Source organism: Panthera onca, chromosome D1 (assembly GCF_046562875.1).
Source record: "Panthera onca isolate mPanOnc1 chromosome D1, mPanOnc1 haplotype 2, whole genome shotgun sequence".
Classification (NCBI taxonomy): domain Eukaryota; kingdom Metazoa; phylum Chordata; class Mammalia; order Carnivora; family Felidae; genus Panthera; species Panthera onca.
The window spans coordinates 12,425,958-12,453,410 of NC_138348.1; the positions used below are offsets into that span (position 1 = coordinate 12,425,958).

Below are 27,453 nucleotides of genomic sequence, written 5' to 3' on the forward strand. Positions count from 1 at the left end.
TGTGAGGACAAGTGAGGCAAGGGGTCACAGAACGCTGCCCAACTCTGGAAGAACAGGCATGTAGGACAAAGGCCAGGAGCTCAGCCACACTCACTCACCTTCTTTCCAGGGTCCCCTGAAGACTCAGCTGACATGCCTAGAGCCTCCCTGAGGAGGCCAGGCCCAGGGGGTCTGACACCAGGGGCCCCCCAGCCACACGCCCACAAGAAAGGACAGCCAACATGGCCTGTCCAGTCGTCCTGGTGGCCCTGCTCTTGGCAGGGCCTGGGGGGCAACACTGTCCGGGCCCCTGGCTACCTGCCAATGTCCAGGGATCTCAGGCGTCTTCTCCACCAAAGGAGACGTGCTCATCGGGGCCGTGAAGCCCTTACACACAGTGCTGGACAGCCATGAGTAAGGTTCCAGAAGCCTCCGGAGCAGCCACTGTGCCAACGGTGGGTCCAGGCCTTATCCCTAGACAGGATGGCCACCTGGGAAGGGAAAGAGGGGGACAGGGGTGCCTTCTGATCACTGGAGGCAGCTGGGGAGCCCTAGATCTGCCATCCACCCTCCCAGGCCCCTGGCAGGGACAGCCCTTGGCTCTAAGCACCTGGGTGTCAGACTGGGTTCTACTCCCAGCCCTCCCTGAGTCACCGAACCACCCAAGGCAAGTCCCCTTCTCTCTCTGCACCACGCTAGTATTCCTTGGATCTGAGGGAGAGAAGAGCTCCACAGCAGGCGGCCTGGGAATGGCTTCAGAGTCACAGCAACAGAGCCCTGGGAAGAGGCACGGAGGGGCCGTTCGTGGGGCCAGAGGGAAGGCAGCCCCAGGCCCATGCCTGTCCGCAGGGGGCTCCGCCAGCCTGGCTTCCACAGACGTCTGAACTGTTCCCAAGGCCACCCCGGTTTCTCGCCACATTTCAACCTGCAATCTGTGGGGTCGCCCCAGAAAGATGCCCAGGAAGTGTGCAGCCAGAACAATGTCACCCCACCCCACATCTGTCTGTCTTCTCCCTGCCTAGGTCTCCATCAGAGGCAGGGTAGCTGTTCACGCGCTTACTCAGGGCTCTCTGCTGTGTCTGTGGCCGTTTGTCTCTGCAGGTGTTTGTCCATCTGTGTGCCTGTGTACACGGCCGCCAGTCCCTTCACGTCTGTCTCCCTGTCTTTCCCGCACCTGAGTGCCTGTCTGCATTTTTGCCTGTCTGTCTACTTGTGTATGTCTGTCTTGCTTAAGATCCCCAAACCCCCAAGGCTTCCTCCTTCCAGCAAGCGTGGAAATTCAATCCCACTTCCCATCTTGCCCTCGCTCCTTCCAAACAGACAGTCTCCGTGGCTGTTTTGTGTGGCTCAGCAGAACACCCCTGACCAATGCTAACTGCCCCCCGCACTTTACTCTCTCAAAGGTTCAGTATCCGCTTTTTCCTGAATGTCCTGGGCCTTCTCTTTGCTGTGTCCGAGGCGAAAGGAGACCCAGCCTTCCTGCCCGACATCACCATGGGACTGCAGATCCATGATTCCCGTATCTCGGGGTCTCTGGCGCTGGGGAGCACCCTGGCCCTGCTTTCCAACCAGCCCCGCCCCACGCCCAACTTGCGCTGTGGCCCCCAGCCGCTGCTCCTGGGGGTGGTAGGCGATGTGACCTGCCCAGAGTCGGAGCCCACGGCTGAGCTGCTGTCCTGCAGAGCCCCTCAGGTGCGGATGCATCTAGAGAGGAAACCGGTAGCAAGCTCTGGCTGGGTGCCCCAGAACAAAGCTGCAACTGGGTAGAGACATCACAGTCTGTGACCCTGGGCCTGGATTCTTCTTCCACAAAATGGAGTTTCTGGTAGTGGAGTAGGTGGGTGGGTCCCTAGGGCTTGTCCGCAAACGGGTGCTGATCCGTCGCGATGCTTTCTCTGGTTTGCAACAACACGACAAAGAAAAGGTACGGTCACTACGTATCAGCGTGAGGTTGCCAGCCCTCTTCAATCAGTGGTTGCCTTTTTCCTTTTTTCAGTCTTATGGAGACATAATTGGCATACATCACCGTGTAAGTTCAAGGTGTACAGGATGATCGTTTGACTTACTCACACTGCGAAACGATGACAAGAAGTTCAGTTAGCACCCAGCGACTCCTATAAATACGATGAAGAAAGAAAGCAAAAGAAGCAAAAAACACTTTTTTCCTCGTAATTAGAATTCTCAGGATTCAGTGTCTTGACAAGTTTCCCACGTGCCTTAGAGCGGTGTGAGCCACGGTCATCACGCTGTATATGCATGCCTTGGAACTGGAAGTTTCTACCTTTTGACACCTCCCCTGCAATTCCCCCTCCCCTCCAACCTCAAATCTGATCTCTCTTCCGTGAGTTTGTTAGGGTTTGTCTTTTATTTGTTTTCGATTCCACAGAGAAGTGAGATCATACAGTATGTGTCTTTGTGTCTGGCTTATTTCACTTTGCATAATGCCCTCGAGGCCCATCCATGTGGTCTCAATGGCAGGATTTCCTCCTTTTTTATGGCCGAATGATATTCCATTATATATACACACCACAGCTCCTTTAGTCATTCATCCGTCGATGGACATCTAGGTTGTTTCCACGTGTTGGCTATTGTAGGTTTTATTTTTTCCAACAAACTTTTGTGATAGAATAAAACTTTGCCAACCTTGGGCCAAACCCCTGTAATTTTTGGTTGGTTAGTTAAATAACCTGGGACACATGTGCTCTAACAGCCCATGATCCGAGGGCTGATCATCGCACTCAAGATTTATAGCCCAGGCCAGGATGACCTCATTCCTCCTCCCCACCCTTCTCAGAAAGCTGGAAAGTTGGACATGTGACCGACCATACTGCAGGATTTCATGATGTTTCTATGAAGCATCTGCCTGGACCTGACTTTTATTTGATCTTTTGTGTGTACCAAATCTGTTAGGCAAGGAAGCAATGTTTATCAAATCAAATCGTTTTCCAGTTGCAAAATCCTTATTTTTCCTCACCAGGCCTGGAAATAAGTTACATGACTATTACTTGTGAGCTTCAAAAGACACCGCAAGAAATATTAAATATCTTCTCTCCTGGATTTCCCTGAGACCTCAAATGCCCCAAATGAAAAATCATCCAGTGAGATGCAGACACTTAACCCTCAGTAGCTGTTCTTCAGTGATGGATGGCTATTGTCAACCATTCACACCCTAGTATAAATGAGTTTGTCACATGCTTTCTTCTGCATGCATCATTGGCTAATGATGACCTAATAATCATATATGACTTAATAATAGCTGTATCTATCCTTTCTTGAATAATTCCTTAGTGGAAACTGCTTTTTAGATACTTTACATGTATCAAATATTTAGGAGAATTAAATGAGTCAATACAGGTAAAACACTCAGGAAAATGCCTGACTTAGAGTAAGTTATATATCAGTATTTCCTATTATTAGTATTATTATCATTATTTTCATTATCTCATTTAATCCTCACAACTTTGGAAGGTAGGTATTATTATTTCCATTTTACAGATTATGAAATTGAGACTCAAAGAGGAAATGTCACTTGCCCCAATTCTCACAGCTACTAAGTAGTAGTTAGGGGTTCAAAGCCAGGCAACCAGACTCCAGGAGTAAAAACAGGTACAGAAGCAAGGAGGAGAGAACCTCGCCTAAGCACAAACGCTGCCTATTGTAGGACTGGTCCTTATTTCCAAATTTTTATTGAGCACACTACTCATGGCATACAGCTCTGTGCCATAACTGCACGTACCATGAGGCACATATGAGGCCATGGCTCTGACCTTGGACGCACTCACCCTGTGGACAAGAAGACAAGCATGAGCCCAGAGAGCTGTAACACGAGAGCACCGACTGGCTCTCGAAGGGTCGGCTGCAGGAGGAGTCGGGGCAGAACAATGTAGCCTCAAGGTTCCAGATGGAAACGTTCGGTGAGGGTGACCTTGGCCTCTCAGTCAACAATCAGGACACTTAGCTGCTTGAGGATTGCTTTTTCTAGTTTTTTTATTTATGCGAAAATTCTTACAAAGGCATAAAAATAAATTGCTTTTGTAACAAGGAGTAGGAGGCTATAGAGTTTGTCTAGACGCCAAATGAAAAACACACTACACTTTTCTAAACTGGAGTCACTGAACCTTTTACATTTGCTCTGATGGCCGGTGTGTGTGATGTTATTCTGCCCTCTTATGTGATTTTCTGTTTCCTTGGCTTTGTCATAACTTTCCATAAAAAAGGTTAAAGACATAATACTAGAAATGACAGAAAATCTTTTTATTTAGTTAGCTAGAAGGCATTTCTATGCTCTCATTCACTTCTGTTATGATAGTTTTCTATTCATTATGCTTTTTTGTCTTGTCCTTTCTTGAAATTTCCTGATTTTTTTGAACTTTTCTTTTTCTTCTAGTGCTCTGGAAGTTGTGTAGCTTCTTTCTATTTTTCTCATGATTATTCAACTTTTTAACTCACTTGAACCTTTATTTCTCAAGCAATGTCAAGAATTATACAGTGCATGAAAACACCTTATTCCTCTGCTTCTCCCACTGGCCTCCTACAATATGTTCTTTAGTCCATTGCTGCCCTTTTTTTTAATATTTACTTATTTTGGGGAGAGCGCAAGCAGGGGAGGGACAGAGAGGGGGGACACAGGATCCTAAATAGGCTCCACACTGACAGGCTGACAGCTGAGAAGCAGAGAGCCCCATGTGGGGCTCCGACTCAGGAACCGCAAGATCATGACCTGAACCGAAGTCAGACGCTCAACCAATTGAGCCACCCAGGCGGCCCTCCCCTTCCAGTGCTGTCTTTCTTATGGTGAACTGGCTTCCCAGGCCTGAGCATATAGGCTTTGGAGAGACCTGGATGCAGCATGATGAGACATGCTGAGATAATATCTAAAAATAAAAGACAGGGGCTCCTGGGTGGTTCAGCCGGTTAAGCGTTCGACTCTTGGTTCCGGCTCAGGTCATGGTCTTACAGTTTGTGGGTTCAAGCCCTGCATTGGGCTTCTCACTGACAGTGCAGAGCCTGCTTGGGATTCTCTCTCTCCCTCTCTCTCTGCACCCCACCCTCAAAATAAATAAACTTAAAATTTTTTAATGTTTTTTTATAAATAAAAATAAATAAAAACAAAAGACAGACACAGAAGGATTAATGGGACTTCCTACTACTTATGTGATGAATGAAAACAGTCAAGGGACACCTGGGTAGCTCAGTAAGTTAAGCCTCCGACTCTTGATCTCAACTCAGGTCTTTATCTCTGGGTGGTGAGTTCACCTCCCCCCCCCACCCCCCGTTTTATGTGTAGTCAAATTTCCAGAAGCAGATAAATAGAGTAGTGGTTCAGGCCTGGGAAGAGAGAAAACAGGGAGATAGTAGTCAAAGGACACAAAGTTTCAGTTATACGAGCTAAGTTCTAGAGATGTCCTGTACCACAGAGTGCCTGGAGTTCACAATATTGTACTGTATCCTTAAAAATCAGCCAAGAGGATAAATAGTGTGCTAAGTGCTCTTATCACACAAAACCAGACCAATATAATAAGGAAGAAGCGGGAGGAACTTTGGACTGGTGAATAGGTTTATGGGATAGGTGGTGCTCATGGTTTCAGACATGTGTACTTAGCTCCAAACTCATCAGGTTGTAAATGGTAATCATGCACAGATTTTGCAAGTTAAATAAATTAAAACACACACACACACACACACACACACACACACACACACAACTGTTTGTAATAATCGAAGGCAGAGAGGGGAGCAGTGAGGGTGGGTCCAGGGCTGCAGGTGAGAGCACCTGGGGGCAGGTGGACCCCAAGCAGGGGATGGTGAGGTGTCCCCATCCGGGGCTGCAGCCCCGCTTCATCCCCCAGATGAGCCGTGGATCTCAGCACCCCCCTCTTCTCCGCTTGGTCGGGGTTCCCATCCTTCCTCTGCACAGCGCCCAGCAGCGCCCACCAGCCCTGGGTCCCCGCCAAGCGCTCAAGTCTCTTTAACTGGACCTGAGTGTGGGCAATGACAGTGGCGACTGCGAGCGGCGGGCCTGCGGCTGCGGGAGGAGCCGAGGCGCACGGGCGGCTGCGGGGCCTTCTCCCAGGGGATCCGCGGCCAGGACCGCGGCATCCACAGCCCCACCAGCGCGGTCGCCTCCAGCCCCGCTGCGTCTGTGCCTGTTACCACTTCCACTTCAGCCTGCTGGCGGGGGCCCTTTGGGAGAAGAATGTGACGGGGAGGACGTGGGTCTTGTCCATCTCTCTCTCCTCCAACCCATCGGTGCTGCGCCCCCGAGCGCACACCTTGCTGAGCGGCAGCTTGAGCCTGGCCATCCACTCGGGATTCGTGCCTGGCTTTGAGGACTTCCTGCTGGCGCGGCGCCCAGCCATGCACGCGGGCAACGGCCTGGTGGGGAAGCTCTGGGAGCTGCAGGGATGCAGGTGATACGGGTCAGGGGCTGCCACCGCCGGCGCCAGGGAAGGGGCTCATCAGGCTCCGAATTGCACAGGGCGTGAGAACCTGACAGCTGTCCACCTGTCTGCCTTCAGACCGCATGACCTGATGGCCACTCACCAAGCCTACCCGGCAGCCAGAGCCCTGCTGGCCGCCTGTCAGAACCCGACCACCTGCTCCCCAGGAGAGGGGCCTTTCCCTGGAGGCGCCTGTGCTGACGCTGGCAGTGGCCGGCCTTGGCAGGTGAGCAGCCCAGACGCCGTAATCCAACCCCTGTCCTTCCCAGCTGGCCCTGAGGCGCAGGCTAGCACAGAGGAAGCAAGGTCTAACAAAAGGAGCAGTGCATTTAGAGCCAGAGTGTCTGGGCTCAGATCCCTTATTATTAAAGATGTCAGGGGTCTACAGCTAGAAGAGAGGATTGGCTCCCACAGCAATGAGAATCCCTTGTTTGTAAAACTTTCAGGAATCGCACGAGTGCTCGCTCACCGTGGAAAGCAGCAAACCCCAAAAAGCCCTGGCTTTTCCCCCAGAAAGCCAGCTGTCGTATACTCAGCAGCACACCGGTACACACATGAAAGCAAAATCATAGAAACAAAAGTCAGAGCGGAAGGAAAATCCTCCTAACGCTAAAAGAATGCTTTCAAACAAGGCACAGCTTCTTTAAGATGGGTTTTAGGTGATTCCATCGGGACTGTATAGTGTGAGGTTTTTAAAGGCCAGAAGAGTAATAATATTTAACACTTTTCAAGGGTTTTCTGTGCCAAGTAATGTGGCAAGAGCTTTATATGTATTAATGAGTTCTCACCTTCAGCACGACTCTATGAGGTAGGCCCCCTTGGCATGACAAGAAAATGGAGAGGCGGAATAACATATCCAAGGGCACACCAGGCAACCTGGCTCCAGAGGCTGGGCACTGGGCCATGCTCCCTGCAGCCTCAGTAAGCGGTAGAATTCCTGGAATCTCTCAATATCCAAGCCCCAGCGTTGCACCTAGCCAAGGTAGTTGCTAAAACTCCCTCCTGTGGTCTTACTGGGTTCTAGTGGCCTAATTCAACAAGTGTGTGTGTGTGTGTGTGTGTGTGTGTGTGTGTGTGTGTGTGACACAAGTATCTACCAAGCACGTTCATGCACCTTGGAGCAACATGGGATACAGAAATGTGCAAAATGTGTGCTTGCCTTCTGAGTGTCTCTGTTTCCTGATCACCAATCGTATCTGGCACAAGGAAGGATGCTAAGTAACATGTATGAAGGGGGCGATGTTATGAAGACGTGGAGGAACCCACATTCATAAGACCAGCCTGTGTGTGAGGTGTCTTAGGCAACACCTGAGACTTCCAGATGTCCATTAACTTGACTTCCATTCCCCTACTCACTGCAGATGAAGGCAGACTTGACGGATAAGAAAGCAGAGCTCTTTTTCCATAATGTGCAAAGATGAGGTGCCTTCCTCCATGCGCTGGTTAGCACGGCTGGGGGAGAACAGTCCAGTGATGGGGCCTGTTCTGTGCCTAACCAGTTTCTTTCCTTGCACTTTCTGTCCCTGCCTCAGGTGCTCCATTAAACCCGGAAGATTGGCTTCACCCCCAGAACCCACGAAGAGGTTTTCTTCACCAAAGATGGGGAGATGCTGACAATGTTTGGCATTAAAAACATCTCTTTCCTCCCAGACCAGAGAGGACAGACAGCCATTGTTGGACATTTTGCCTTCAGAGCACTTCCTGGAAAAGAGCTGCAGATAAATGACAGAGCCATTATGTGGGCAGAAGGACTCCTAAAGATAAGAGCTAAGACCCACTTAAGGACCACACCCACACAGCACCTCACAGCTCCAAGCGCCTGGCAGTATTTGTTATGTTGAACCGACTTAAATCACTTGGTCAACGGAAGGGGAGGGTGGGAGGGTGGACCATTGACTTACACAACTCAGAGACTGTTCAGCAAACAAAACCTTCCCAAACCACCCCATGGCTCCCCAAAGGAGCTTGCTAAAGGCAACGGCAATTAATGAGAAAATGGGAAAGTAGAGTACCTATAACTTCCAATTTAATTCAATTTGATCTGCATTTCCCTGATGACTGGCGATGTTGCCTAATAAGAGAAGACACATCTTCTCTTGTGTCTATTGGCCATCTGTATCTCTTCTTTGGAAAAATGTCTGTTCAGGTCCTCTGTCCGTTTTGCAACTGAATTGTTTGTTTTTCAGCATTGGCTTGTGTAAGTTTTTTTCTCTATTTTAGATATTAACCCTTTATCAGATGTATCATTTACAAACATTTTCTCTAATTGGATAGGTTGCCTTTTTGTTTTGTTGATGGCTTCCTGAGCAAAAGCATTTTATTTTGGTGTGGTTCCAATCCTTCATTTTTGCTTTTATTTCCTGTACCTGAGGAAAAATATCTAGGAAAACATTGCTTAGGCCAATGTTTATCAGATTACTCACTATTTTTTCCTTCAGTCTTATAGTTTCAAGTCTCTATCCTTTGATAGGAGAATTTGGTGCATTTACATTTAAAGTAATTATTGATAGGTATGTGGTTATTGCTATTTTGTTAACTGATCCAGGCTGTACTTGTAGTTCATCTCTGTTCCTTTCTTCTTCTCTTCTAAGAGTTCATTGTTACCTATTATTTCCCTAATATCCTGCACAGTACCTGATACATGGAACACATTGGTAACTACCTGAGCAGGAAAGGAAGAGAAGGTGAAGAGGAAAGGAAAGGAGAAGGAGGTAAAGGAAAGAGAGGGAGGAGCAAAGAGAGGAAGGGACCTAGTAGGGTAGAATGTTGCTGGTAATTCTTCCAAGACCTGAATTCACAGATGCTGCTCAGTCCCCCATGAAGTCTCCCCAGCACTGTCTCTCCTCTCGTGAATAGGTCCCTACCTCAATCTGCAATGAAAAATGTCCTATGGGAACCAGGAAGTCAATCATATCTGAGAAGTCAAACTGCTGCTACAGTTGCATTGCCTGCCCCAAAGGAGAGATGACCATAACACCGGGTAAGAAAGAGGTTGCCCTTATACAGAGGGTCCAGCCTGCAGCCAGGGTAGACTTCAGACAAGACCTGATAGTCACATGATGGGAAGACTCCTTTACTGGGAAAGAAAAACCCAGGCAAGAGGAAATCAAAAAGATTTTGTCAAGATGCCCTTCCCACTTGCTACATTAAAGGCATCTAAGGCTATTAGTTCTTTCAACAACGATGAGTTTGTCCAAATTCTGTACCTAGTTTCACGTCTGACACATCGTAGCCATTCTGTAAATATTGGGGAAAAAAATCCCTCTATTGACCTAATCTGCATTTTGCTAAGATGCCGTTCATTCAGCAGATATTAACTGGCACCTACTGTATGCAGCCACTGTATTGGGTGCAAGGGTGATAACAACAAATGAAGCACAGCCCCTAGACCCACAGAGCTTATGATCTCTTCAAGGAGGTGATCCTTGTGTCCCCAGACCTGACACGGTAAAGGAACTAGACTATAAAGTGAAATCCATTGCCTTAATAAAAGTTCAAACATCAAACCATGAGACTGCAGAGGAACAATTAATTCTAACAAAGGGTCTGTAGGAGGACTTTTCACTTGAGCAACAAGTGGGATTGCTGAGGCAACGAAACATGACAAGGATAGTCCAGGCCAAGGAACACATTAGCAAAGGTTCAAGACAGGAGAGCAATAAGGAGCAGAGAGTGACTTGAGCATAGTCCCTGATGAGAGATGCAGGATGCAGGGGGCTGGATAACAGAGGCCCTTCCCTGCCAGACTCAGGATCGTGGACCCTACTCTGCAAGAACTGGGAGACACAGAATTACTTAAGTGGAGAAGCAGTGCATTTCAGTGTGTTTGGGGAGATTGATAAGCAACCCACATACTGAGAGAGAATACGGGAGGAACAGGCTCAGAATCCAGGAAATCGTTGAAGCCACAGGATGGGGAAGGCCTTCTGTCACACCAGAAATTTTTAGCGTGGGAAAGGCAGGGACTTTGAGGATACTTTTTGCCTGTTTAAAGAGAAAGGCACTGCTGAATGAAGCTGAGAAAGAGACACCAGATGCTAAAGAGAGGATGACAGAAATGGTAAATAAGAAGTCAGCCTTGAACTTGCAGATTAGAGCATAGAATCAAGCATCTGGAACATGAAGACGTTACCCAGTCAAAGAAAGGGGTTAAATGAGATCCTTTGACCGCTCCAGAGCTCCAGTCACAAAACCTATCCTTAAAATCACTATGGAAAGCAAAGTTCTGATCATTTCTATCAAAGGAGTGATTTAGACATAGGTGCCTCCATTAAAAAAGAGGAAGAGATAGAAAGAGTCTGTGTACATAGTAAGCAACCCATTGAAATTCCTTAAATTAAATGGGCTACTGAATGAATAAGTGCATGAATAAGTTTAGCCGTCACTAGTAATTCTGACACGAGCACAACGGCGGTTCGATTCAAAGGGATGAAGCCCAGATAGGAGTTAGAGCTTCCATAGGTTATTGTGTCAATGTTATTTCACTATAGTTTGATGCATGATGAACAGCTGCTATCAGGATTTCTACCATCTGTGTCTTCGGCCTTCAATCTGAGGACATCAGCAGCCTGGAAGGTCCACCGTAACAAGACTGAAATATGCAGGACCTACCGGAAAAGCCATCAGTGGCCATATAATTGTTTGACCACGGGAAAGTTTCCAGAAGCTTCCCCATTATGTTCTCTGACCCAGTTTCTCTTTCTCCCTTCAGATGATGCTGCATGTGAAAGGCACCCTGAGGACGAGTGGCCTGATATGGAGAAGAGCTGGTGCATCCCCAAAATGCTTGACTTCGTCTCTTACCATGAGCCCCTCGGTGCAGTGTTGGCTGTCTGCACAGCCCTGCTCTTCCTCCTTGCCCTGGCCATCTTAGGCATCTTCATCTGGCACCACCACACCCCCATCATCCAAGCCAGTAACCACCAGCTCAGCTATCTTTTGTTGTCCTCCTTGGTCCGCTGTTTCCTCGGCCCCTTCCTGTTCATTGGGCGCCGAGGGCCCTTCACGTGTGCTGTGCGCCAGGCAGCTTTTGGGGTCACCTTCACAACCTGTGTGTCCACTGTACTGGCCAAGCCCGTCGTGGTCCTGGCAGCCTTCCAACCACCTGGCCAGATACCCAGATTGGGAGGGTGGCGTGGCCACTTCTCCCTAGCACCATCCCCATTGTCTGTTCCCTGGTCCAGACAAACTTGTGTGCACTCTGGGTGATCCGATGGCCCCCACGGCCTGTGAGCTCTACGGAGCCTGGGACCACGATGATGGTAAAGTGTGATGAGGGCTCCTTGGAACTGTTCTATGCCATGCTGGGTTACTTGGGTTTGCTAGGATTGCTCAGCTTGCTGGTGACCTTCCGCACCTGCCGGCTACCTGACCCCTTCAACGAAGCAAAGCGTTTCACTCTCAGCATGTGCGTGTGCTCCTGTGTCTGGGTGTCCTTCATCCCTGCCCACATGAGCACCCAAGGCAAAGACACGGTGGCCGTGGAGGTCTTTGCCATCTTAGCATCAGCAGCAGGTCTCGTGTCATGCCTCTTCTTTCCCAAATGCTACGTCATCCTTCTCCATCCTGAGAAGAACCCAAAAGAGAAAATGCTTGGCAGGTGTCATCTCAGATGGGAAGGTCAAAAGTGGACCATGGGGAGTGCTGTGTTCCCAGGGATGCCCTCTTTGGACTGGCCCCCAGGAAAACATTCCCTGTCACCCTGGTCCAGACCCCTCCTTGTCGCTTAGTGGCTTCTATATTGTATTTCATTCTGTCAGAGGAACATGAGACGTGTTTGCAGTAATGTTGTCCTGAATGGAAGCATCTAGTGTAATTCATCCCGTGGCCACTCAGCAACCAGCCGATGTGTGGTATGGAGAGGAGACATAGCTGTTTGGTGAATGAATAAGTCAATGCATGCAAAGATAGCATTGGTAGAGATCTTGCAGAGGAGAGTGGCTCAATAGAGTCAAAGAACCCTGGCTCAAATCCTCCTAGCTTCTCCATGTTGTACCTGTGTGAACCTTGGGATGTGGCTTAACCTCTCCGAGACTCCGATTCCACTGATGTAAAATGAGACTAAGCCTCCCTCTCTGGGCTGATATGATGAAGTGAGAAAATGTATAGGAATGCCCAGCACATATTTAACACTCAAAGGTAGGTATTTAAAATCATTCATCCACCCTGTCCTTTCACAAGAAGAGACCCAGGTACCCAGGGCATCGTTGTGCAGATGTTAGATGAGTAAGTTTAAAGTCCTGGTTCTCCATTTACTCAGCTGTGTGACTTTGGTCAAGTTACATTACTTCTCGGTACCTCAGTTTCCTTATGTGCAAAGGAAGATAACAGCACCAATTCTGTGGGGTTATCAGCGAGGAGTAAATGAATTACTATGTATAAAGCACTTAGAACAGTACCTGGCACATAGTAAGAACTAAACAAGTATCTGTTAGATAGCTCAATAAAATTATACGTAGTGGCACGCCTGGATGTCTTGACTCTTTGCTAAATAACTAAAGCTTTTATGAGACCCTTGCTCCAAGCTATGTCCTGAAGGGGGACCTCCAGGAAGGCTAAAATATAGCCCTTGCAAAGCTTACGGTGTAACGTTTCCGGCCTAACCTGATCAGAGTAAACTAAACATATCTGTTGTGAAACTGTTCTACAAGAATTAAACACCTCGTACCTCCTCTGGTCAGCTTGCTTAATCTTTGGGTAGGCGGAGACAGGTGACTGTCACAGACCCAGCTGAGCAACCACCAGAGCAAAGTCTGCTCTAAATAAAGCTCTTCCACTTGCAAGAGAGTCTGAGGACGTTCACAAAGCTGACAAAGTATTGGGCATCGGTTAACTAACTTTTAGTGCTCCTGGAATGCTCTATAGGAAGGGACAGAGCTGAATGGTGCTACACACACTGTCTCAAGGTCTGGATGCATCCACGTTTTCTTGGCGATGAGATCCATTTTAAGTTCCTGCAAAAAGGGGTTTCAAATGCTCCTGTCTTGGGGCGGCTGGCTTACTTAGTAGGTAAAGCATCCGACTCTTGACCCCAGGGTTGTGAGTTCAAGCCCCGCTTTAGGTGTGGAGCCTCAACTATAATAATAATTTAAAAAATTAGAATAAATAAAATAAAATGCTTCTATCTTGCCATGGCTGGCCGAAAATAATATTTAGGCCAGTGACAGTGAAGCCACCAATGAAAACAAGGATATAGATAGAGAAGACTCAATTTAGAGAAACAGAAAGCCGTAGCATTCCACAGCTTTTGACAAACATAGCTTAGAGATCAGTTGCTAAGGGGACACCTGGGTAGCTCAGTCCGTTAAGCGTCCAACTTTTGGCTTTGGCTTAGGTCATGATCACATGGTTCATGAGTATGAGCCCCGTGATGGACTCTGTGGTGTCAGCCCAGAACTTGCTTGGGATTCACTCACTCTCTCTCTCTCTCTCTCTCTGCCCCTCCCCTGCTTTCTCTCTCTCTCAAAGTAAATAAACTTTAAGAAAAAAAAGAAATCAGTTGCTAAGGACTTCACATGTGAAAATTGAAAAGTGAGAGACCAACCAAAGACTAAGACCCCTGAAAAAGGTATTGGAATCCCAGCGTAGGTGCAAAGGATAAAAAGAATATGGAATCATAGGAGGGGCTCCAGAAGGGCCTTAGGTACACAGACCCACATCAAAGTCTACGACAATGGTTACATAATGGTACACAGCAAACTGTAGAGTTCTGACTTCAGTATGTAGATCCAGTCATTCATACCAAGTCCTAAGTCAAAGGACCTTCTCCTGGATGGCTCCCAAATAGTCCCTAACTAACAATTCAGTCAATATCCTGGTACCCAGAATGGACAAAACAAGAGGAGCAGTGCTCCTTACGGAATTCTGTGTTAGTAAGTCTTATTGCTAATTATTCATTGTGACATTCTCTGGATTCTGGTGAAGTAATGTCTATATACTGTTAGCACTTCACCTGCCTATGTTTCACTCAACGAACAAATATACCCCCAAAGAAGAAATTATATTCTCAGAAATTCCCCATTTACAAGGGTACGCGTGTTTCCTGTCATGGTTTCATAATTTGTCTTCACTGCGGAATTATCTACCGTTGGTAGTGGCCTTAAAAACTTTACCTGTTGGAAGCCTGGATGGCTCAGTCAGCTAAGCAACCAACTATTGATCTCAGTTCAAGTCCTAAGCTCACGGTTCATGAGATTGAGCCCCACACTGGGCTCTGCAAATAGAAGCCAGCTTCGGGCTCTACACTGGGCTTTCCATTGGGCTCCGTACTGACAGCAAGGAGGCTGCTTGGGATCCTCTCTCTCCCTCTCTTCTCTGCCCCTCCTCCACCCGCATGCCCATGAACTCACTCTCTGTCTCTCTCAAAATAAATAAACATGAAAAAAATTAATAAATTAATCAAAAAATTAAAAAATGGAGGCACCCGGGTGACTCAGTTGCTTAAGCATCCGACTCTTGATTTCAACTCAGGTCATGATCTCACGGTTTCATGGGTTCCAGCCCCACATCCGGCTCTGCACTGACAATTTGGAGCCTGCTTGGGATTCTCTGTCTCCCTCTCTGCCCCTCCCCCACTCGTGTTGTCTCTGTCTCTCTCAAAATAAATAAATAAACAAAAATAAAAAATAAAAACTCTAGCTGTCACAAACTTCCAGTTTAAAATAAGTCAGTGAATGTAAAGTAGAGACAGCATAAGGAATATAGTTATTTCTTTTTCTGATAATAGTTACTTTATTGTGGGGGATTTTCTTTTTTTTTTTTTTTTTTTTTTCATTTTTTCAAATTGACATCCAAATTAGTTAGCATGTAGTGCAACAATGATTTCAGGAGTAGATTCCTTAGTGCCCCTTACCCTTTTAGCCCATCCCCCCTCCCACAACCCCTCCAGCAACCCTCAGTTTGTTTTCCATATTTATGAGTCTCTTCTGTTTTGTCCCCCTCCCTGTTTTTACATTCTTTTTGTTTCCCTTCCCTTTTGTTCATCTGTTTTGTCTCTTAAAGTCCTCATATGAGTGAGGTCATATGATTTTTGTCTTTCTCTGACTGAGTAATTTCACTTAGCATAATACCCTCCAGTTCCATCCACGTAGTTGCAAATGGCAAGGTTTCATTCTTTTTGATTGCTGAGTAATACTCCATTTTATATACATATATACCACATCTTCTTTATCCATTCATCCATCGATGGACATTTGGGCTCTTTCCATACTTCGGCTATTGTGGATAGTGCTGCTATAAACATGGGGGTGCATGTGTCCCTTCGAAACAGCACACCCGTATCCCTTGGATAAATGCCTAGTAGTGCAATTGCTGGGTCATAGGGTAGTTCTATTTTTAGTTTTTTGAGGAACCTGCATACTGTTTTCCAGAGTGGCTGCACCAGCTTGCAAAGAATATAGTTATTAACATTGTACTAACTTTGTCTAGTGACTGATTGACTGATAGTAACCAGACTTATCAAGTTGGCCATTTCATAATGTACCAAAATACTGAATCACCATTTTGGACACCTAAAACTAATATAATATTGTGTCCATTATAATGTGAAAACAAAGTCAGAAGCCAATTAATTAATTAAGAATAAAAACTTCAGCTGTCAATACCTACACATATCATGTACTTCATGAGCACTCCAGATTCTGGCAGGTAGGTCTTTTTTTTAAGGGAGTGATTGCTTTACAATGTAAATAATCATACTCACAAAGGCCTTTTTTTCAGTTTTTTCTTTTATTGAAGTATAGTGAATGCATAATACCATATTATCAGTTTATTTTCTTGTATCAGGTTTTATTAAACCAGGATGCACTTTTACATATGTAGGATCCTTTCTAAAAGTATGCCTCTGAGTTCTTACCATTTTAAGTAATTTATCTCAAAAATATAGATTCTTTCTTCCACAAGCTCAGAATTGTAAGCCTTTACTGACACTTCCCATAGAGTTGTTCTTAGAGTCAAAATCCAGAAAGCATTCCCTGGGTTTGAATTTGAGTTCTTTCTGGAACCATAAATGAGAATGTCATGACCTGGTATGATGGTTAATTCTATGTGTCAACTTCACTGGGATAAGGGATGTTCAGTCTTTAAAATGTTATTTTGGGTGTGTCTGTGAGGATTTTTTTCTGAAGAGATCAGCATTTAAATAAACAGACTGAATAAAGAAGATTGCTCTCACTGGGTATCATATGTAAGTGATGAATCACTGGGTTCTACTCCAGAAACCAATACTACACTGTATGTTCACTAACTTGAATTTAAATAAATATTAAAAAAAGAAGAAGAAGAAGATTGCTCTCACCAATACAGGTGGGCATCATCCAGTCCATTCAGGGCCTGAATGAACAAAAAGGGGGAAGAAGGGAGAACTTGCTCTCTTGGCTTGCGCTGGGACATCAATCTTCTCCTGCCCTTGGACATTAGTGCCCCTGATTCTTGGACCTTTGGTGTCAAACCAGGACCTACACCATAGGCTCCTCCAGTTTTCAAACCTTCAGGCTCAGACTGAATTACACCACTGATTTTCTAGCTTCTCCCGCTATCAAATGACAGATCATGGGACCTCCCAGCCTCCATATTGTGTGAGCCAATACCTATAATAAATCTCTTCTTATATCCATCTCTCAATCAATCTAAATAGATGTATAGTTATATCGTTATAGTAGGTAGGTAGATGATAGATAGATAGATAGATAGATATAGATATAGATATAGATATAGATATAGATATAGATATAGATAGATGATAGATCTTATTGGTTGTTTCTCTGGAGAACTCTTATATACCCAGTATGCTTTGTTTGTTTCCATCAGCCAGAAACCTAAAAGTCAAATACATTTTGTGTTCAAATCTACTCAGGTCAGGTATCTGAAAGTTCTATCCTATTTCTTTCATATGAATTCTTATTTTTGATCCTGAAAGTTTCTCATCTTTGCACTGATTTTGCATCCTGCCATCATCCAAAAGAACATAAAGCTCATTACTGATATAACATTCATTAAATGAAATGTTTTTCAAAACTTATGACTTGTGCCCTTTCTGCCAACCATAAAAAGTGCAGCAGCTAAGATACTGGGTTGAGTGGGGGATGTAGAGACTGTGTTGCTACGGGCACCATCATGCAACCTGCTTGCTCTTGGCCAGTTGAGAAACACCATCACAAAAAAATCTGTCCTTCCCCCGATCCAGTCAAGCTCAGCATTTTCTCCTTCCATATACTATAGTTTCTGGAATCCACGTTCAAATGATGATTATAAATGTCTTTAAGATACAACTATCTACATGTAGGGAACTACTTGAATTATAATGGTCTTTTAAGCCTCACTTCAAGCGAGCTGACATCTTCTTATATTTCAAAGAAGCGGGTTGGTATAGAAGTCAGATGGGCCTATATTTCAAATAAGACAATGTAGCTACAAAGAAATTAAGTACATGGATCACATGGAAAATCAGCTATGATTCTGGGGACTTTGTGGGTGGAAACAGCTAGTCGTCTGCCAAAATTTGTTCTCCTTTTTCTCCACAATAATCAAATTGGGGCTGGGTACCTGGTTGCCTAGCTACAGACTCTTTTCAGTACCCTGGCAAAGAGCTGGGAGCTATGGCTAATTTCTCACCAACAGAGGTGAGTAGAAATGATGGTTTCTACATCTAGTGGAGAAACCTTAAGACATGAAGTTTGTTTCCTCCTTGATCTATCCTCACCCTTCTTGCTCCCTGGAACCTCATGCTGACCATGTAGATAACAAGAAGGCCCTAGACTGAGGGTTGGCATATGGTCACTATCTCAGCTACTCAACTCTGTCATTGTAGCACGAATGGAGCCATAGATAACACATATGGTGTGATCGTATCCTAGTAAAACTCGATTTATGGACACTGAACTTTTAATTTTATTAAGTGATTATGGGTCGGGACACCTGGGTAGCTGAGTCAGTTGAGAATCTGACTCTTGATGTCAGCTCGGGTCATCATCTCATGGCTGTAAGATGGAGCCATGCATCAGGCTCCGTGCTGAGCATGGGATTGTCTCTCTCTGTCTCTGTCTCTGTCTCTCCCTCTGCTTCTCCCTCACTCTCTCTCTCTCAAATTAAAAATTAAAATAAAAAATAAAATGACTATGTGTCATGAAGTATTATTTTACTTTTGATTTGTTTACAACCATTTAAAAGTCTAAAAACCATTCTTAGCTTACAGCTCATTAAAAACAAGTGTCGAGTTGAATTTGGCCCACGGCACTTAGTTTGCCAACATCCTAAGGGATGTTGACACTATGGAATGAGGGAACTTCCATCGTTGCCTGTTGAGCAGAGCCAACCTGAAGCACTCACCTTGGACTCTTGCAGGAAAGAACAAATCTCTTTCCTTCTTTAAGCCCCTTTATAGCTAGGTGTCTCTCGTTACACCAGATTAACCGTTTACTTTAACTAATACATAATCCATAACTCATGACCACCCAGGTCACTGCTCTGTCCCCTCGTCCTCACCACCCTCCTTCTGAAGAGCCAAGGCAAGAAAATTAGGTCTTCACCTTCCTCCTTGCTGACCTTTCCAAGACCTGAGGGACAAGGCTCGGCCCAGAGCTCCCTTCACCTCCCTGTTCCGAAGACTATAGATGAGGGGGTTGAGCATTGGCGTGACAATGGAGTAGAAGACAGACACCACCTTGTTGAAGTTGACGGAGGAGGCCACTTTGGTCCGGACATACATGAAAAAAAGGGTGCCATAGAAGAGGCTCACCACTGTCAGGTGAGCTGCACAAGTGGAGAAGGCCTTCCGGCGCTCAGCAGCTGAATGGATGTGCAGCAACGTCCAGACGATGTTGCCATAGGACACAGAAATAACCGTAGAGGAGGCCAGGAGCACCGCCAGAGAAACGAGGAAGTCTGTGGTCTCCTTCAGGGTGACATCTGAGCAGGACAAGGCTAGCAGCGGTGAGGCATCACAGAAGAAGTGGTCGATGACGTTGGGGCCACAAAACGTCAGCTGGGACATGAGGTAGATAGGCAAAACAGGTGTGAGGAGGCCCGCCAGCCAACAAGCAGCGGCCAGACGGACGCAGGCGCCCCACGACACCAAGGCCGCATATCGGAGAGGCATACAAATGGCCACATAGCGGTCATAGGCCATGGCAGCCAGTAGGAAACACTCCGTTGCCCCCAGGAAGGTAAAGATGAAGAGCTGGGACAGGCAGCCAGCATAAGAGATGTTCTTGCCCCCACCTACCCCAATAAAACCAGCCAGCATCTTGGGCACTGTCACCGAAGTGTACCAGATTTCAAGGCAGGACAAGTGCGTCAGGAAGAAATACATGGGTCTACGTAGCCGGTGGTCTAAAGCCACCACCACGATGATGGCCAAGTTCTCCACCAGGGTGAATAGGTACATGGTGAGGAAGAGTGTAAAGAAGAGGGGGCGTGCTTCATGCACCCCAGCAAAGCCCACTATGACAAACTGTGTTACGTGGGTCCAGTTTGGGGCATATGGCTGCATAGGTGGAAGTGAGAGTCAGGACGTTCATAACCTCACGGACAACGACAACTCAAGGAGAACCAGTGAGGATGGCACACTGAGACATCTTTCATTTCAGAAGAGGAAAGCAAAGTCAAGACACTGGCCCTGCTCCCGAAGAATGTATAGCCTGTGAGGAGCTCCAGAAAACAGACAATTTCAGTACAAAATTTAAAGTGCTGGATAAGGATGCAGACGTTATGGGAGGAAATAGCAGGGAAGCTCCCCCAAGTCTGGAGGAATCAGCAAATGCTTCCTAGAGGAAGTGTTGTCTCAACTGGAACCTGGAAGAGAAGGATAAGTGAGTGAGAAAAAAGAGAAGTAAAGAGAGCACAGCAAGTATTAAACCCCGGATACCGGAGAGAAATCCGTGCATTTGGGAAACGTCAAGTAGGTACAGGTTACCATAGAAGTTAAGAGCTTAGTTTTGGGGGCGCCTGGCTAGCTCAGTCGGTTACACATCCGACTTTGGCTCAGATCATGATCTCACAGTTCTTGAGTTCAAGCCCCACATCGGGCTTTCTGCTGTCAACACAGAGCCTGCTTCAGATCCTCTGTCTCCTTCTCTCTTTCTGCCCTTGACCCGCACTCGCTGTCTCTCTCTCAAAAATAAATAAACATTAAAAAGTGGGGGGAGGGGGGCATCTAGGTGGCTCAGTCGGTTAAGCATTCAACTTTGGCTCAGATCAGAATCTCACAGTTCATGGGTTTGAGCGCCGCATCGGGCTATGTGCAGAGCCTGGAGCCTGTTTCAGATTCTGTGTCTCCCTCTCTCTCTGCCCCTCCCCACCCCTCTCTCAAAAATAAACAAAACATTCAAAAATTTTTAATAAATAAACATTGAAAAAAGAAAGAGCTTGGCTTCCTGATCAAGCATACCTGGCTTTAAATACAAAAGAATTTAGGGAATCTTTTAAAAAAATAATCATAGAGGGGCCTGGGTGGCTCAGTCGGTTGAGTATCCAACTCTTGGTTTTGGCTCAGGCCATGATCTCATGATTCATGGGATCGAGCCCCACATCAGGCTCTGTGCTGGTATCCAGGAGCCTGCTTGGGATTTTCTCTCTCCCTCTCTCTCAATATAAATACATTTAAAATAATAATACTAATAATTACAAAATTTTAAAAGTTCAATACAAAAGAATTTAACAGACTAGTGGAATTTTAAAATAGATAGTCCTTCTAAAGCATTTCGCACCACGTTTGGGTCAATACATAACAGAGCAAAATTTAAATGTAGACTTCTGGAGTAGAGTATGGGAGGGAGACGGCACTCTTTGAGCCCGGGGAGCAGGCAAGGGCATCACGGAGAGTGAGAAGCCGAGTTAAGAGAAAAGACAGAGCTGAGGTTCAGTCTGGGGGCAACAGACAGTGTTGAGGAACTTAAGCAGAGGAGCAAGGTAAGCTTCCTGCCCTTCATAAGGACCAAGTGTGCTGTGCCGAGGCAGGTTTGGAGAGGAACACGGCAGAAAGGCCAGGCGGGGAGGTTTTGCAGGTGTAGCATGGGGTGATGATGGTCACGGGCTCGAGGCATGGGGAGCGAACAGAGCTAGTAAGAGACAGAATCAATAGGACTGAGTTTGAATCCAAGTTCCACCATCAACGTGAGATATGTGAGCCTGGGAAAAATCACTCGAAATTCCCTTTTTAAAAGCCAATAGTAAAAAACACAGGTGTTGGGAATGCAAACTGGTGCAGTCACTCTGGAAAACAGTATGCAGATTCCTCAAAAAATTAAAACCAGGACTAGCCTATGATCCACTAATTCCACTACTGGGTATTCACCCAAAGAATATGAAAACACTACTTCGAAGGGATACACGCACCTCTGTGTTTACCGCGGCATCATCTACTCTAAAATCGCCGAACTATGGAAGCAGCTCAAGTGTCCATCGATAGACGAATGGTTAAAGAAGATGTGGTCTTGATATAGACAAGGGAATATTATTCAACCATAAAAAAAAAGAATGAAATCTTGCCATGTGCAACAACATGGATGGATCTAGAGGGCATAATGCCGAGCGAAATAAGTCAGTCAGAGAGAGACAAATCCCATATGATCTCATACATATGTGGAATTTAAGACACAAGACAGGGGCGCCTGGGTGGCGCAGTCGGTTAAGCGTCCGACTTCAGCCAGGTCACGATCTCACGGTCCGTGAGTTCAAGCCCCGCGTCAGGCTCTGGGCTGATGGCTCGGAGCCTGGAGCCTGCTTCCGATTCTGTGTCTCCCTCTCTCTCTGCCCCTTCCCCCGTTCATGTTCTGTCTCTCTCTGTCCCAAAAATAAATAAAAAACGTTGAAAAAAAAATTAAAAAAAAAAGAAACAAGACAAATGAGCAAAGCGGGGAAAGAGAGACAAACAGACTCTTCACTATACAGAACAAACTGGGAGCTACAGGGGTGGGGAAGGGTGGGGGATGGGTTAAATAGGTGATGGGGATTCAGGAGTGCACTTGTTATGATGAGCACCGGGTGTTGTATGGAAGTGTTGAATCACTTGAAATCACCTGAAACGAATATAACACCGCATGCTAACTACACCGAAATTAAGATTTCTAAAATAATAATACTATTTTTAATAAAAAAGAGGTGAATAAGAATAAGACTACTAAGATGAATCCCTACCTTGTTTTAGATTCAGTGAAAGAATATAATGTCTCCATCACACGGCCCTTTTAAATCACGGCCCCAAATTCATTGACGCTCTTCTCATTAACAAGTGGGATCTATGGCCGCTTCCCTTAAACCTGGTCTTGCTGATTGCTTGACGACAGAACAAGACAGAAGTGATGCTATGCCAATTTCCAGGCTCGGGTCTTAAGAAATCGATTCCTCGCCCTGCTTCTTGGAACCCGGTCACCACAGGGTGAGGAAGCCCAAGCGGCCTGCAGAAAGGCCCACGTGGGAAGGGACTAAGTTCTCCCTCCCTCAGCCAAACTCTCACTGCCCCAACGTGCCAGCCGGGTGACTGAGCCGTCCGGGAAATAGGTCTTCAACCCCCAGCTGAGCTGGCCCAGCAGACACCAGCCTTCCCTGCTGGGACCTCCCCATGTTGCAGATTTCTGAGCTAAATAGGAAATTATTTCTACTTTATGCCACTAAGTTTGGGAGTGGCTTGATGTGCAACACTATATAACTGAAATAGTGGTGCCTTGGTTCCAGAAGCTTGGGTGAATTATTCAATAACTTGGACCCTCTGTAGGAAAAGGTGTCATGTTTTGCCTACGCTCACAAATGCCTTGGGGCACCTGAGTGGCTCAGTTGGTTGAGCGTCCAACTCTTGATTTCAGCTCAGATGGTGATCCTGGGGTCGTGGGAAATAAAAAAAATAAATGTCTAAACTGGGATCTGAATTTAGGTTGACAAGGTCTAAAACCTTCCTTGTTCCTTCCCCTAAAAAAAGAATTAAGCAGGTTCCTTCTGGCTTCAACAACCCATGATTTCTTGGCAACAGAAGCACACAGAGATGGTCAGGAAAAGGTCAAAGTCTTCAGATTCCTGCATTCCTAAGTCCATTCTTTAACATCCCCACGGCAAGTGGTCTATAAACATGGGCTTCCTGGCCAAATATAACTGCATTGCAGCCCTAGAGACTTCATGCTTCTGCTGGCTCCAGGAAATTTCAGCACACAATCCCTCAATATTTCTCCCCTTTGCAATCTGGTTTATAATGTAACAGTTTGAGGGCAGTGCTTACCCTTCCTGGATGCCCTTCCTGGAAGATACTCACTACACATACGTACTGTAGAGCCTGACTTGACTCGTTGTGTTATAAATAGGCTTCATTGCATCCCGTATCCTAGCCTCTAATTAATAAAGTAACATGGGGCAGAGGCGTCTGGGTGGCTCCGTCGGTTAACTGTCCAACTCTTGATTCGGCTCAGGTCATGATCTCATGGTTCATGAGTTCAAGCCCTGCATTAGGCTCTGCGCTGAGGGTGCAGAGCCTTCTTGGGATTCTCTCTCTCCCTCTCTCTCTCTCTCTCTCTACCCCTCCTTGCTTTTCTCTTTCTCTTTCAAAATACATAAATAAACTTAAAAAAATTGTTTTTTTTTACAGAGCCTCACCTTAGGCTCTGTGCTGGTGGTACAGAGCCTGCTTGGGATTCTCTCTCTCTCTCTCTCTGCCCCTCACCCACTTGTGCTGTCTATGTGTCTCTCAAAATAAATAAATCAACTTAAAATTAAAAATATCATCCAAGGGTTGTGGGGGGGGGGTAGAGGGGAAAGTGGGTGATGGGCATTGAGGAGGGCACTTGCTGGGACGAGCACTGAGTGTTGTATGGAAGCTAATTTGACAATAAATTATATTTTAAAAAATAATAAATAAAATCATTATAAAAAGGGCAAAAAAATTAAAAATAAAGTAAAACAGGGCCCAGTCTTCATTTCCAAGCCAAAGCCTAGTATCTAAACTACACAATCATTGGGATCAGCTCTTTCTCTACTGCCCAAGACCCAGTTGCATACTTTGAGGCCCAAGACACTAACTCAAGCTGTCAAATGGATAGAATCGTTATACTGAGAAAACCGTTCAAGAGGTTTAAATGAATAAAATACTTGAATGGATGACCCATTACTTCATTTATTAACTTACATTCATTCCCTTTCATTCATTAAAAAGGGAGAATCCCACCCAATTATCTAATCCTTGGCAAATTTTGAAACCAACAGCATTTGAAACTCGTTCATTTGTAATTTACTGATGTGATTTACCCAGACTTAGATTCTGGCCACTTCCCCAGTCGAGCCCTCCTCCAGGAGCCTGTTGCGTGCCAGGCATTGCACTTAGGCACCAAGCCTATAAAGGTTCAAGAGCCCTGCCATTGAAGAGCCCAGAGTCTTTCAGGGGAGTCCGAGAACTCTCCAAAAGAAACAACCACCACAAGATGAGCCCCTTTCCATGCATCTGGGAGAACACAGCGGGGACAGTTCGTCTGGCCCAGAAGGAAGATGGGATAGGTGAGATCAAGAAAGAATTTCCCAACCAGATCACCGTGTGCAGGCTGAGAGACAAGATAATCCTTGACTGACAAAACCAGGTTCAGCAGAGGAGAGGCAGGTGGGCCAGGGAGGAGAAGCGTGAAAGATGAGTCCTTGGGAAGAGGCTGTGGGGCCCCCGGCAGAGGCAGGAGGGGGAGGAGTCAGACTACTTGGTGTCTTCATAGCCTAGGTCCACCACTCCTAACCGAAATGCCATGGAAAAACCTAGGTGGAGGGCAAGATCCAACCCAGATGAATGGATTTCTCACGGAATCGTGTGAGTCCCCAGAGATGGGTTAAACAAGGCAAGCTTTCTGGGCAAGTTTCAGGAATTGCTGAGCCTCCTCAGAGCGTTCAGGTCCTGTGTGGGTAGGAGAGGACCCTCCCTCCAAGGAGGAGGAAGAGGATGTTTAGAAGTCCCTTCCGTGGGCCACATTCTGCTGGGCTTAGGTCATTATCTCCTTTCAAACCCACAACAAAGCTGCGATCCCATGACCCAGACTTCAGAGACGTATGACTGTCCTGGGTTTCACGCACTGGAAAAAAACAAGCTCAGAGACAGCAAGTAACTTGCATCGGATCGGAGAACCAGGAGGTGACAGAGCGCAAACACCCGCAGGCCTGGCACAAGAGCCAGTGTTCCCTGCTCAGGCCATGCTACCTCCCTCTGCCACTGCCTTTTACTGAAGGTCACCCCTGCACCCAGGCCCCCGCCCCGCCTGTGAGGTCAACTTCTCTGTGCTCAGAGGCCCGCTGGAGAAACGCCCCACAGGCTCTGGGACCTGCAGGGACCCAGTGAGGCTCCGCGGCCCTATTAAGCCAGGGCGTCCTCCCCAGGTGGAGAGAACCAGCCAAGTACAACATCGGGGAGCAAGCAGCCGACAGGGAAGGGGACACTCACGGGGGACGATCATGAATGCGACTGAATGTGGAGAGAGGCCGCCCAGGCACTTGGCCCAATTTGATGTCTTCAAAAGAAGGTGCTTCCTTGGCTAAGATTTTCCCTGACGAATAGGGGACAACAGTGTGGGGCTCACGCGGGGAAACTGACACTTCACTCCTGCAGCTGTTTGCTTGTGCAGCTACGTGATAAGCCCGGTCAGAGAGACCGGATTTCTCCCTGTGTCCCTTCTGTCCACTTGACCTCTGGGACACTTGTCCCCTGCGGTGAAGGAACTGCAAAAGGAACTCACTGGCACGCCAACAAAACTGTCAGGAACCAGCCACCACGCCTAGTTGAGCATGAGGCGGATGGGAAAGCCTAGATGCCCAGGGGCACCCCCACCCCCTGGCCTCCCGGCCCTGGCTCTCCTGGCTCCCCTTCCCCCTCGCTCACCGCGTGCCCACTTCTCTGCTCCTCCGGCAACATCTCACACTGTCCGTTGCACACGGCCCCGGTTCCCAGCACCGCCTCTGAGATCAGAGGATCGGAGTTTGACTCCGGTGCCAGCGAGGACCAGCTCTAGTTTGGGCAAGTTGCTTTTTCTTGCTGAGTCTCTCTTTTCACATCTTCGCCTGGGAGACGCGATACGCACGTTTGCAGGGCTGGTCTAAAGATGGAAGGAAACAGCGTGAAGTGACGCGCAGGGCCTTTGTTCTTACTGCCTTTGTTTCCCTGCCTGTGCGGCTTCCTCCTGCACTTCCTTTAATTCTCTGCATAAGGCCACTTTAGCCCCTTCTGAGCTCCTGTCTGAAAACGCAACCCCATCACTCTCCCACTCACTTCTTGCCTTGACATTTTTGTCACAGCTTCGCTGTCACCCGTTAGACATTTATTTGTTTGTTTCTAACACCCCCCCACACGCACAAGCGCAGCCCATTGAAGACAGTGCCTTTGTTTGTCCGTGACTGTGTTGCCAAAAAGAGTCACCAGGATGCACGTACCTGCATGCAATAAATTGTGATGTCATAAAAGAGGGGACACGCTCCTAGCGTCATGCTGACCCAGAGTGCTGCTTCCTTTCCACCTTCAGCTACTGGTTTCAAGGCAACAGGAAGGCAAGGAAGCCCACCAGTACTTCCAGAAGGAAGCACCAGCCAGCGTGGGCGACCTCCTGCCCATCAGCCCCACGCCTGGAGAGGCCTGCAAGCCTGAGGCCTGTGGATCTGGACTAACCCACTCGCACCTGCCTGTCGGGGAAGGGGGGGGGAACGAGTGGAACTGATCTCATGTATAATTTCCTTCGCTTAGCTCCTGAACTTAATTTTAAACTTCCTGAAAACCTGTACTATATCATCTCTTTTCTTTTTTTTCTTTTTAATGTTTGTTTATTTTTGAGAGAGAGAGAGAAAGAGAAAGACAGAGGGTGAGCGGGGGAGGAGCAGAGAGAGAGGGAGACACAGAATCCGAAGCAGGCTCCAGGCTCCGAGCTGTCATCACAGAGCCCAACACAGGACTCCATGAGATCATGACCTGAGCCAAAGCTGGACACTTCACCGACTGAGCCACCCAGGCGTCCCTATCATCTCTTTTCAAACTCTACTCCACTAAGCCCTAGATTTCCTCTGTCCCCAGGTAGCTGTGAAGGAAAAGAAAGGGATCTAA

At 46.8% G+C, this 27,453-nt stretch overlaps 1 protein-coding gene and 1 long non-coding RNA gene across 4 annotated transcripts; one reads left to right on the forward strand and one right to left on the reverse strand.

Annotated features, from left to right (window-relative positions):
- Nucleotides 1-482: 482 nt before the first annotated feature.
- Nucleotides 483-26,905, reverse strand: OR6Q1 (olfactory receptor family 6 subfamily Q member 1). 3 transcript variants are annotated; one of them, XR_014135286.1, is made up of 2 exons: nt 26,245-26,905; nt 483-2,050 (listed from the first exon to the last, which is right to left on the reverse strand). XR_014135286.1 is itself a non-coding variant. In XM_078433503.2 (2 exons), exon 2 carries the CDS (start codon nt 19,903-19,905, stop codon nt 18,940-18,942), a length of 966 nt encoding a protein of 321 aa, XP_078289629.2. In that variant the 5' UTR covers nt 19,906-20,207; nt 26,511-26,905; the 3' UTR covers nt 17,153-18,939. The 3 variants fall into 3 exon arrangements, 2 of the variants coding, with proteins under 2 accessions (XP_078289629.2, XP_078289628.2); XM_078433503.2 differs by lacking the exon at nt 483-2,050 and adding an exon at nt 17,153-20,207 and having other exon boundaries at nt 26,511-26,905; XM_078433502.2 differs by lacking the exon at nt 483-2,050 and adding an exon at nt 17,153-20,207.
- On the forward strand, nt 5,839-13,008 carry LOC132660704 (uncharacterized). Its single transcript, XR_013550226.2, has 3 exons — nt 5,839-6,645; nt 7,952-9,399; nt 11,131-13,008. It is a non-coding gene; the product is annotated as an uncharacterized LOC132660704 (long non-coding RNA).
- Nucleotides 26,906-27,453: the final 548 nt, after the last annotated feature.

Bases quoted from the DNA above. Each gene is read 5' to 3' on its own strand.
- OR6Q1 (XM_078433503.2), bottom strand. From the start codon at position 19,905: ATGCAGCCATATGCCCCAAACTGGACCCACGTAACACAGTTTGTCATA.